The following is a 12,847-nucleotide window of genomic DNA, read 5'->3' as shown; positions in this document are numbered from 1 at the left end:
GATTTGATATCACTGCCTTTTTGTAAAAATAAATTATTGCCATATGACAACACTGTGCAATAGAGTGTTAAGTGTATCATGTCCCCCTTTAAAGGCCCCATCTGGAGGATTTGTGGTGTAGAAACTGAGCTCTTTCTGTACTGCCTTGTGGTAGTACCAAAAAGATACAAGGATAACGTCCTGGTAAACACTGCTTTGGCAAAGGAATGAGCTTCAACCAGCTCTCAGAGGATATTAATTTTACAACCTTCTAATTGAAAATGCTGCTTTATCTGACTCTGGCGCCCTCTAGTGTTTAAACTGATGAACTGTAAACCCTTCAACCTGGACATGGACACAGCACAAACACTGTATCCAGACCAGTCTAACCCGTGTTCATATAACAACATGCAAAACCCCAAAATAAAAGAAACAGACTTAATAAAACATACAGTGGGAATTACACATTACATACTGGCTTTCTGCTTCTAGGTTAATGGCTGATTCTAAATTGGCCGTAGGTGTGCGTGTGTTTGTGAGTGTTTGTCTTTATGTGTTGAGCCTATGATAAGCTGGCAAGACCTTTCAAAATAAAAGTTAAAAAAAATAAAATAAATGAGGTCAGTGGGAATTATACAGTAGAAATAGATAATTAATTGACTTATTATAATGATGCCTCTTTCATTCTGTAAAGGTTTGTCTGACCCCTCTTTCTCTGTTTCTGTGATTCAGAAAACAAGATCAAAAAAATAGTATGACACATACACAATCAGCCACAACATTAAAACCACTGACAGGAGAAGTAAATAACACTGACCATCTTGTGACATGTTCTGCTGGGAAACTTTTGGACCTGGCATTCATGTGGATGTTACTTAGACATGTAGCACCCACCTAGACCAGACCAGGCAACCCCACCCCATAGCAATGACACTCCTTGATGGCAGCAGCCATCCCCAGCAGGATGCAGCCTGACACAGACACACACACAATAACGCTTTAGGAACAACTCAAAAAAAATAAAAATAACATGAAGAACAGCACAAGGTGTTGACCTGGCCTCCAAATTCACTAGATCCCAAACTGATCAAGTATCTGTGGGATGATCCACAGAGGCCCCTCCCCTCAACCCATAGGACCTAAAGCCCCCTACTAACAACATTCTGTTGCCACAGGACACCCTCAGAAGGCCCATGTCCATTCTCTGATGAGTCAAAACTGTTTTGGAGGCACAAGGGAGACCTACACAATATAAGGAAGGTGGTCATAATGTTATGCCTGATCGGTGTAAGTTTACAAGTTTACAGTTTGAATATAATTCTGAAAGACAAACTAAACCTATCTAGCAGATGTACAGTGTCTACTCTTTGTAACATTACAGGATACTGTCCTCTACTGGAGCTCAACAGGAAGTACATCAGTACTGAGCCCCACTCCTACCTGCTGAAGCACACTTGGGAATGTATGCATGAGTGACTGGCTCTGTTGAACCATTGGACATATAATACCCAAAATTTTACAAGTGGATGGACAGAAGAGCTAGGGACTTGCAGATACGCATACATAATAATTCAAGTCTTGACTTTAATTTTAATAAAAGTCAAAATCCTTACCTTGTATATTGTAGTACTTGTGGTAAATAAATACATATACCGTATATATCTTGAAAATCGTCCATTTATTGAATCTCAGAATGTTATATATTAAAACAAATGAACATTTAGACTAAGATTTAGGAAAATGATGGAAGTTTGAGACACAGACTTACAGATATTCAACGCCCTAGTTACCAATTTTAGACATATGATTTTGTAATATGATAATAGAAGAATCTAGACATTTCTGTGTTCTAAAAGACTGATACACATTTTGCAACATATTTATTTTCTTCAAATGTATTTCAGTATAAAAACAATGTTTTAAAGCACTTAAATGTAGTGTGAGTGACTACTATGTGTTGTACAAGTCAGAGAGTCTTATAAAAGAAAACCATGGTGATGGTCTGAATTCAAACATTGGGGTCTCGTCATGTCCAAATACAACTGTTAGGTAAGGGAATACCCTTTGTATAAAAGGAACAAAATAAAAAAGTAAAGAAACAAATAACTGAAATAGTCACATAGTACTATACTAAGATATTAACTAACTAAAGGAAGGTATAATAACCCATGCGTGTGTTCCATGTATATTATTGATTACTGATTTGGAAAAAGAATAAAATGTATTTTATAAAACCTATTAATAATAAACTGCACAAATGTGTGAAAATGGCACTTTCATGCCACTTTCAGAACTTAAAAATGTAAAACGTGTGTAAACATTATTGTATGTTTTTTTATTCTCTTAATAAAACCATTCATTCATTCATTGTCTTCTGATGTCTGCAGCTTATTCCAGAGGGCAGTGGACAAAGGTTATTTTGAGCAATAGCATGAGGACAGGCTGTCAGTCCATCACAGGACTGACACAGAGAGAAGCTGGGCCACTCTGGACAGACCTCCACTCCAGATAGACAAACACTCGTACACTGTGCACACTCACATGCACACTTAGCAATACACGATAAACAAAAAACAACAAGAGAGGGGTTGGAGGAGGAGGACTGGATTGGACTGTAGGTGTAGCAGAGGTCAGAGGTCAGACGGAGGCTGGGTCCCTCCAGTTCTCTTGAAGATGTTGAGAAATTTCTTCTTCAGAGATTTTTTTTCTTTTTTTTCTGGTAGGCTACTGCTCCAGCTGCTGCTCCAGATGTTCCAGTCCATTAATCCATGTGGATTTTTCCTTCTTCCACCTCCTCCTCGAGGGCCTCCTTTATGGACTGCAAACACTGCTGGAGGTCAGATTTTTCCTGATTCCATTGTCTTTGTTGGTGTTCCAGGTCCTCCTGTATCTTGATTGCTGCAGCTTTTGAGCTTTTTTGTGGATGTTGTCAGCATGTTCTCAGCGGAGCCTCTCCTCCTCCCGCTGGCGTTGTTGCTCTTCTGTCAGTGTGAGTTTGCAGGAGGGCCAGTGCAGCTTTAACTCCACTTGTTGTTCAAGGTGATTATCTGCTTCCTTCTTTTTTTCCTCTTCCACCCTGAAAACTTCTTCTAGCTGTTACGTAAACATGCAGGGAAACATGCTTGCATCTTTTCCCGTTTGCTGAGTTCCTGATGAAGTACAGTCATGTCTTCTTTTGCCTCATTTTCTTGAGCTCTGGGCTGTTCTTTAAACTGCTCTACCTCTTTTAGAAAGAGCAGCCTTCAGATGTGAAGTACACTGTCGCATGGTTCATGGCACTGGAGCATTCTAGCTGGCTCTTCTAGCTCTTGGCTGTGATGGCACACAGCATTTGGAGAATTGGATGTAGATGCAGCAGGCACCTCTGGAGCTGACAGTAGTGTGTCATGCTATTTTTTGATTTTGTTTTCTGCAACACATTTTCATGACACTAACACTTTATTAACAAATACCATGTCATCATTGATGCAAGGCAGGTTATTTTTAGAGGAGACCTGAGGGAAATAGATGGAGGGATGAGAGGGGGGTGTATGAATGCAGAGATGGAAGCTTTGGGTCCTTGTCCCCTGGTTCCTCTAATGAAAGACCCAAGAGGAAGCCAAGAAAAGGGGAGGCTGGGGGGTGAGAACTGAAACAGAGAAACAGAGGGTTAGACTGGTCTGGATGCAGTCTGTGTGCTGTGTCCATGTCCAGGATGAAGGGTTTACAGTTCATCAGTTTAAACACTGGAGGGCGCCAGAGTCAGATAAAGCAACAATCACGATTTTCAATTAGAGAGTTGTAAAATTACAATCCTCTTAGAGCTGGTTAATGCTCATTCCTTTACCAAGCGAGTGTTTACCAGGATGTTATCCTTGTATCTTTTTGGTAGTACCACAAGGCAGTACAGAAAGAGCTCAGTTTCTAGACCACAAATCCTCCAGATGGGGCCTTTAAAGGGGGACATGATACATTTAACACTCTGTTGCACAGTGTTGCCATATGGCAACAAATCATTTAACAATTTTTTACAAAAAGACAGTGATATAAAATCCATGCTTTTACTGTTTAATTGTTAAAATGTGTCTGTTTTTGTGCTCACGTCACTGAAAACTGACAAATTCCTCTGTATTTAAGAGATGTTCCTTTAAAAAAAAATAATAATAATAATAATAACAATAATAATAATAATAATAATAAAAACATTTTTGTGTGTTATCTGGAGTATGGTAACCTTTAATTTATATCAATTATCTGTTTTTTGTTTGCGTCCAGTACTTCAGTTTGTGACTACGCCTTTGGTAAACTGTCACTATCACCATAGTAGCAGCAGAACTAGACACGGTTGTAGAAGCAGTTTTAACAGAGGCGACCCTTTGACGTCACAGTGTTTACTCGACTGTGAACCCTCAACAATCCTTCGTGGAAATGTTGACTTTAGTTCCATAAAAGATGTTGCTGTGACACTCTTAAAATGGGATGAGTCATGTTCCACGCCGTCGGCCTGAGCACAACAATTTGATAACAACTCACACGGAGACAAGTGCCATTATCCCACATTGTGTTGAGAAGAACCCACTTCAGCACATCCCTTTTCAAAGTGCACTGCCGTGTGAGTCAGGCTGGAGGGGGATTTCCTCTGCCGAGGCTGGAGTGGAGGACTGGGCCGACCTCCAGCTCTCTCTGAGGCCCTGTTGATTTCCGACATATTTCCTGTTCCTCCGTCAAGGCCATGCTGAAAGTCACAGCTCGCTGCGAGGCTGGACAACACCTGTACCTTCCAGTCTGGGTTCCCAGCCAATATAAACCTCTGTGGAGCATCAGAGCTCCACAGGATGCCAAGAAAGTCACATTTACAACAAAGCTGCCTCACTGTGATGTGCAGCAATCGTTCCATTTGAAGTGCTTATTCTCTCTCTTTAGCATATGCACCTCAGTGTTTAGACATTAGTCCTTATAAATAAATAGTTGATATCTCCTGAGTACAAAGTTGCTCTTTAACACCACGCTAATCTTTTAAACAATTAATCATTCTAATGTCAGTCTTTGTTGCATGTTCTCCACAGTTTTTTACTCAATGTAAACTTTCAATAAATTGTTTCTAACTCTTTATAGTGTCTGTATTTTTATTTGAGCCATTATAGAGAAACAGGTTGTTTGGCATTGATGAGAAACGACCTATGGGATATTTCCTTTGCATCTACTTTCCTTGCATCGACTGGTTCTCACAGGACCTTGGATTTTAATGAAATACCAGCGTGAAAACAAACGAGCTGTTAAATGTTGTCATGGGACACCAGCTTTCGTGTACAATAACTCCAGTGGAGGGACCGTTTCCCTGAATTTACACCAAACAAACAGCCCGAGCAGACAAATGTCGTCATCAAGGGTAGTGCTGAGCGGTCCGAGTCAAATGGGAACCAGCGGCGCCATCGGTGACGCAGGCAGCTGCTGAGGCAGTCTCCATGGTGAGATGGTGTGCCGTGTGTGCTCCCCGGTTCCCGCCCGTCGGTCGGGCCGTAAAAGAATTCATTTGAAAAAAAATTGAAATCATTCTTTCAGGATGGCAGCATCTGACCCAGATCATTCTGAAAGGCTCTCACACAGTGGTGCCAGACACAGCAAATGGTTTCCAGCCCAAAAGCTGCCCAAAAACCACCCAAAATATTAGATCGATATTTAGTTTAGTACTTTGACCAAGCAGACTGATTACTCTACTTTAGTCTGTCAGTCATAAAAAAACAATGTAGTTGAAGCATAGAAATCATCCAACAACAAACTGCAGCAGCCAACCACCACAACTACCTGCATCTACAAACCATTTCATGACGCCATGTAGTCCACTGCAAATGGAGAGCTTCTCTACTCTTTAGAAAGCGTCATAAGCAGTTCATATTCAATGCGCTCACACACACACAGTCTTGGAAAGAGTAAATACACTTTGGTTTTGTTGTAAGTCAGCTTTTATAAAAAAAAAAAAAGGACAAATGATGCCAAACCAGTCCATATTTTTTTTCACCTGCCCAACTCAAAATTCAAAGCCGCCGGACTGACCATAAAAAGAGCCGATTGGGCAGCCAGTTAGCTAGAATCTGTCCTGTAAAATCCAATGGGTGATGAACATCTAAATGCACTGGCCATGCTTTATATTTGGACTGAATTCAGTCAGAAGGACACTGATCATTTTGCTGTGTTTTTTAACAGAAAAACTGCAGCCATCCACTGGTTACTGGCGGTGTTGCTATCTGAGTTGAACGCCAAAAACCAATTGTTCAGTGCAATGTGATTATGCATAGTTCTCCCTCTGTTAATTTACCCACAGACAGGTCATTTTAGCCACCATTGTCCAACAATACCACCACTGCCTACTATGAGAGATTTAGTAGGAGCTGCCACTGCTCAAATGTAAAGCACCCAAAGAAAAGTCATTAGTTTTTAGGAATTAGCAAGATATTTATGGTCCCATGACAGAAAAATTTACTGTTTTTCTCTCTGTTACAGACCTTACTTTTAGCTCCTTCGAGATAGATCTGAAGGTGGAGACTTTTTACAGACCTCTCTTCTATAAAAGAGTTTTCTGGGTCCACTGGGAAAACTGCTGCAAGGCAGGAATGAATCATTTTATATTTGAACACTTTCCTTCAGTGCCACCCACAGGCATGTGCAGCACCCATGCACTGTTAAGACACTGTCCCAAGTTTGATCCTGCCACACTAAATATATTTGGTCCAGTTGGACTGGAGATTCGGTTGAGATAAAATCCAAACCAGTAGAACTGATTAGGGCTGTCAGGAGGTCACAGTGTTCCTCCCTTCTCTCAGAAGGAGGCAAAGGCCAGGATGAGGAATTTAGTCGTCCACCGTAATGTTTGTGCTTCAGAGCTTGTGTCAGGACATGTGTCAGTACATGTTTCCCTTAGGCAAGATTATTAGAAAACATGGCATAAACTTCCATTGCCATGCAGATGACACCCAGCTATATTTATCCATGAAACCAGATGAAACTAATCAGCTGGTTAAACTCCAAGCATGCCTTAAAGACATAAAGGCTTGGATGACCTGTAATTTCGTACTCTTAAACTCAGACAAAACAGAAGTCATTGTATTTGGTCCTAAACATCTCAGAGAATTATTATCTAATCATGTGGTTTCTTTGGATGGCATTACCTTGGCCTCCAGTGCTACTGTAAAAAATATGTCCTTTAATTCCACATAAAGCAAGTAACCAGGACTGCCTTCTTTCACCTACGTAATATCATCAATATTAGGAACATCCTGTCTCAGAGTGATGCTGAAAAACTAGTTCATACATTTGTGTCATCCAGACTGGATTACTGTAATTCATTACTGTCTGGCTTTCCAAATAGCTCTTTAAAAAGCCTCCCATTGATTCAAAATGCAGCAGCAAGAGCATTGACAGGAATTAGCAAGAGAGATCATATTACTCCAGTTTTAGCTTCTCTTCATTGGCTCCTTTTAAAATCCAGAATAGAATTTAAAATCCTCCTCCTTACATACAAGGCATTTAAAGGCCTAGCTCCATCATATCTTAAAGACCTCATTGTACCATATCATCCCAACAGATCACTTCGGTCTGAAAGTGCAGGCCTACTTGTGGTTCCTAGAATTTCAAAAAGTAGAATGGGAGGTAGAGCTTTCAGCTATCAGGCTCCTCTCCTGTGGAACCAGCTCCCAATTTGGGTTCGGGAGGCAGACACCCTCTCTACTTTTAAGGTCAGGCTTAAGACCTTTCTTTTGGATCAAACTTGCTGCTGGGGGATGATGCACTGAACACATGTTCTCTACTCTCTTCTCTCTCGCACCAAGCTCCACTTTCTTTTCTCTGGCACAGCTCATTCATTCATCTTCTGTAACTGCTTGTCTTGTGAAGCCCACCCCAGCTGTCATCGGGCGAGAGGCGGGGTACACCCTGGACAGGTCGCCAGTCTGTTGCAGGGCCGGCACCGAGCTCCTGTCCTCTAATTCCTCATCTAATTTCTTCTCTATTACTAGTCATGCATTTCTGTGCTACTACTGTATACCATGTTAACTGCTGTGTGTAACTCTGTTGTGTGTCTTTTCAGGCCGGGTTTCAGACCGGATTTTGTAAAGTGACAATTTGTATTGTTTTTGACGCTATGTAAATAAAATTTAATTGAACTGAAAAATTGAAGCAACATGAACTCAAGCTGAAAGTGTGTACTGAGCAGCTCAATAGTTAGAACAAGACACTCGTAATACAAGGTTAAGGTTTCCACTGTTTTTAACAAAGCCCAGCCACATGGAATATTTCAGTGTGAAACAAAAGATTCATTTCACTTTGGACAATATATATATATATATATATATATATATATATATATATATATATATATATATATATATATATATATATATATCAAACCTAGCATTTAGTGTGCTAGACAACTGCAACACGTGCAGGTAGATCTGGAAATATTTGTATAGCACCAGTTTAAAGTAAGTTTTAGGTCTTCCTAAACTGTGATGCCAGTCAGCCCTGCATTGTGATCTAAACTGAGATATTTCAATAACATTCCTTAGTGGACTGCAGTATAAAAAAAATGTGCAGACATCTGAGGTCCTCACGGGATGAACCCTACCCACATTGGTGGCATTTCTTACAACACCACTATGATATTTTTGTTGTTTTTCTGAAATAGTTACTGTAGGGATTTCTTTGATATTTGGTGCAGATATACTATCTGTCTTACCCAGTAGTTGTATTCTACTAACCTGAATTTGGAGGTGTTTTTCTTCTTTCCACAAGATTAAGTATAATAACTCCCATAGCACAAACATGAGGTTTACATTTTTGTGTATAGTGAAGTATCTATTGGATGGGACGACATGATTACCAATGGCACCCAGGAATGTATCCCAGCGACTTTAGTGAAACCATGTCTTTTTCTTATGCACCATGAGCAGGTCAGTCATTTCACTTATCAAGTGAAATATCACAACCTCTACTTGACGGATATGTAAAACATTTTGTACAGGCATTCATGGTTCCCGAAGGACTAAGCTTAATGAATCTGGACATCCCTCGACTTTCCCTTTATGTGACACCAGCGGGTTTCAACAACTATTTTATTTCCTTATAAATTGGTGCACAGATTCATGCCCATCACCTGATGAACTGGAAAACCTTTCATGACACTATTCTAGAGTAGAGTAGAAACAGTAGAACTGAAAGGTTGCTGACAAGATTGTGAATGGTAGATGGAAAGCTCTTATTTAATTTCAGTTTGGAAATGTCTGCCAAATGATACCAGAAATTAATTTGTCCTCTTTTCTTTTCTCCTATATTTATGTGCACAGTGGACGCAGTCATTAGTGCTGGAACGTTTATGGTACGACTGCAAATCTGCAAAAATTGGCCAGAATGAAAGGCATCAGGGTTTGGTAAGTTTTTATTCAAAGTACAAGAGTTTACAAACAAAAACATGATGACTGCACGTAACACGTCTTTAACATACGGCCACAGAACTGGGCCGGGAACTAATAAACAAAATCACACCCCGAAAAATGAGGTGATCCTAGAACTTTATCACTCCACAACTAAGAGTGAAGTTTATATACACTATATGCTTACATTTATATGTTATAGTAGCATACTGAGCACTGTCTCTGTAAACTCTCATTCTCCAAACCAGTCCACCTTCACCTACACACAGACACACACGCAAACACACACCGTTCCAATCGATCAGTTCTGCATATACAGAAAACACTATATAACAAAGGACAGATCTTTACAGTCACTAAGGAATACATCTAATGTCGTCTAAGGATTCCTCAACATTTCACAATACATCAGAAAAAAAGATGCATGTCCATAATTCCCATCATTCCTCATAAATGTTTCTTATCACTGGTCCAAACGGCTTTCTTTCTGTTTGACAGAACAACACCTCACCCTCTGTGGAGAGGACACAACGTTAGAAATAAATAAAATAAGTTTCAGTTCAAAATCTCTGCCAGCAGTGTGACTCAGCAGACACACTGCAGTGTGTTTGTCCTCAGTGGTGCCCTGGTGCTAGAGAGGCAATACACCGCTAGTGTGGACAAACTGACATCACCTCGGCAGGAAGCTTAAAGTGCAAGCGAGCGTATTGCTTTTCCACCTAGCTGACAGACAGGGAGGCAGCGAGTTTAGAGAAGGGGGGACTTGTGGCAGTCCAGGGCTGCTCCTGATGAGTCAGCATCAGTCCCTGAAAGTGTGGATGTCGTTGTAGAGGCTGACTGAAGGGCTGGACGGCCCGTTGTCTGTGCCACAGCTTTTGTTGCAGCGGCAGCGCTGGATCCACATGACGTTGTGGAAGCTGTCTCCGTCTGGACAGTGGAAGCGGAGCCGCACGGTGCGTGAGAGGGAGGGGGTGCAGCAGCGGCCATCAGTGCAGCCCCCACAGGTGCGAGGGCGGTACCGCTGAGCTGTGGAGCAACCAGCAAAGGTGATGCTGACCGGTTCCTGTTGGCGGATGACTCGCTGACACTTCTTCCCCTTTTGGATTGCACAGAAAGAGTCACAGGTAAGATTATTTCATGAAACATGATCATGAAACTAAGAGGCATCAACTCTTTTTCATACCATTATTTTATGCTTCATACACTCTTCTTACATTGTCTAATGGAGATGTTTTGTACCTTGCTAGCTACAGGATGCCACAGCTCACAATGCCGGATCTGGCACAGTCTGGTTTCTTTGACCAGCTGACAGTCTGGGTTCTGGTTGGTCACACGACTTGAAATGCCCATTCCACATGTGGTGGAGCACTGGGTCCACTCAGTGGTTTGTGGGAAACAGTGAGGCTGTGGAAACACCTCAGACACCATCTCTATGAGAGAGCCGAGACAGACAGCGTGTGACAATCAAATCAAATCATGCACCCAGACAGACAGTCAGATATTCTGCAGTGTTCATAGTTTTCGATTCTTTTAGTTCTGAATATAAAGAGCTGTTTACCTCTGAATGTGCTGTCAGCTGGGTGCCGAGGCTGTGGCTGGGATTGCAGCAGGGCACTGATGTCGTTGGGATGTAGCTGGCTATCTGGCGGGGAGATGCGCTCTGGTTCGTCCGGCTCCTCTCCAATGCTGTTATCGTCATCACACACCCATTTCTCACAGCAGCCGCCCCCAAGCCGGGCCAGCCGGGGCCGCGTGCAGCGCCAGAGGGGCAGTGGCACCTGGTGAGGGCAGAGGGGCATGCAGCCCACCACGCCGTTCATGCAGGTGCACTGGTGCTGGCAGACGGGCTGGAAGTCCTCTCCGTGCTGGTACACCTGACCATTGAACATGCAGGGCAAACCGTGGGCCTCAGCTTTCAACACACACACACAGAACAGGAAACAGGTGTGAGCAGAGATCCTTGAACCTCGTGGAAGGACACAGTAGAAACACTTACCTCCTGACTACCAGGAAAAAAAAAAATATTGTCCAATCATAATTGTATTTTAAATTCCCCAATCTTTGTAAGGTAATTAGAATACTGAAAAAAAATGGGAAAAAAAGTTTTTATTTTTAAGAAATCACATAACTGATGGATGACATTTTGTCCTCTGTAGATAGCAAAAACAGTTCATTCAGTAGTGTGCAGTGGGTGGGAGATATTCAGGCTTACAAATGTCCTCCACAGAGGATAAATTTGCACTACTGGTAGTCAGGAGGTTAACACATTACAACTTACACATAGGGGGGAAAACTTACTAAAAGGAAAGGATACGATTATTTAGCAATTTATGTGCAACAGGGATTTAAAAAAAAGGTTTGTATTCCCTAAAAAGACCCAGGTCACATCATCAGAATTGTTTCATACTTTAAAGACATGCTTTAATTCCATATAAGTGTTTTCGCACACTTCCAGTAGTTTGAGTGCTCTTTTAATATCCCGTGAGCTTTTCTAAAAATTCTGAGATCTGTGGCTTCCAGACCTTTAACATTAACCTTGTAACGTGAAATTGGAATCGAATCGTGATTTCATGTGGAGGTCAACAACGGGCTCCCTCACCTCGACACAGTCCTCGCTCAGGGTCCCCTCCGGCCCCCAGATGGCAGCGCAGCCCCTTGATGTGATCGCAGGGTTCGGTGGCACTGCAGTCCTCGTTGAACTGCCGAGCGCAAACCTTGCAGCAGCCACAGTGGTCGGTCACCCAGCTGACCCCTGGTGGGCACAGCGGGAGTGTCGCGGCACAGGAGCACTCTGCCGGGCACTCAGCCTCTGCCTGAACGGGGGGTTAGAGGTCAGGTCAGGATGATTTAACAAAAAGTTTAAATCAAAATAATAAGATCCTTCAGTCTTTGCTTCAATGCCTAAACAATATGTGATTTCACAGAAATGTGTGCAGAAAAGGTTGCTAAAATCAAGCCGGCACAAGTCACTGCAACTCACCATCACTGCAGCACCACCCAGCACAAATAGTGTGGAAATGATCTGCTGCAAAGCAACAGGGTTAAGCATCCTGATTGCAGCAGTTAATCAAAAAGAAAAAACTTCCCAAAATCTTCCCAAAGAAGCCAAGAAGTATGGAAGTAAGAAAAAGCTCAGGTCCAGAGTCCCAAGAGTAGAGAGGTAAAGTTTAAGCCAGCAGGATGAACTTTTTCAGCTCTAGAAAAATGTATCCACAGTTCAGAATCCGTGCACTGATAGGTTCCCTGTGGGCTCTACTACAGCTACTGTACTACAGCTCAGCTCTACTTCATAGAGAGGTTTCCCTGTGCACTTATAGACACACATGTCCCCGCCCCCGCCGTGACACCTTCTACTCTCCTCTCAAGGCGGCTAGGGAATGTCCAGGGGGGCAGGAGGTGGCGGACTTGTTTGGTTTGAAGTACTGACAGATGTGTCACAATAGGCTTATGGGAGAAGTGTCGAG

General features: G+C 42.2%; 1 protein-coding gene across 1 annotated transcript; it reads right to left on the bottom strand.

Moving 5' to 3' along the window:
- Nucleotides 1–9,370: 9,370 nt before the first annotated feature.
- ccn1l2 (cellular communication network factor 1, like 2) lies at nt 9,371–12,550 on the bottom strand. The gene is made up of 5 exons (XM_084550612.1): nt 12,364–12,550; nt 11,983–12,196; nt 10,942–11,295; nt 10,623–10,813; nt 9,371–10,479 (listed from the first exon to the last, which is right to left on the bottom strand). The coding sequence occupies exons 1-5, from the start codon at nt 12,430–12,432 to the stop codon at nt 10,183–10,185; spliced, it is 1,125 nt and encodes a 374-aa protein (XP_084406738.1). The 5' UTR covers nt 12,433–12,550; the 3' UTR covers nt 9,371–10,182.
- Between the last annotated feature and the right edge of the window lie 297 nt (nt 12,551–12,847).

This window comes from Chelon labrosus (assembly GCF_963514085.1).
Source record: "Chelon labrosus genome assembly, chromosome: 9".
Lineage (NCBI taxonomy): Eukaryota > Metazoa > Chordata > Actinopteri > Mugiliformes > Mugilidae > Chelon > Chelon labrosus.
The sequence above is the reverse complement of the archived record's forward strand: the minus strand, read 5'-3'. Positions and strand labels throughout refer to the sequence as shown.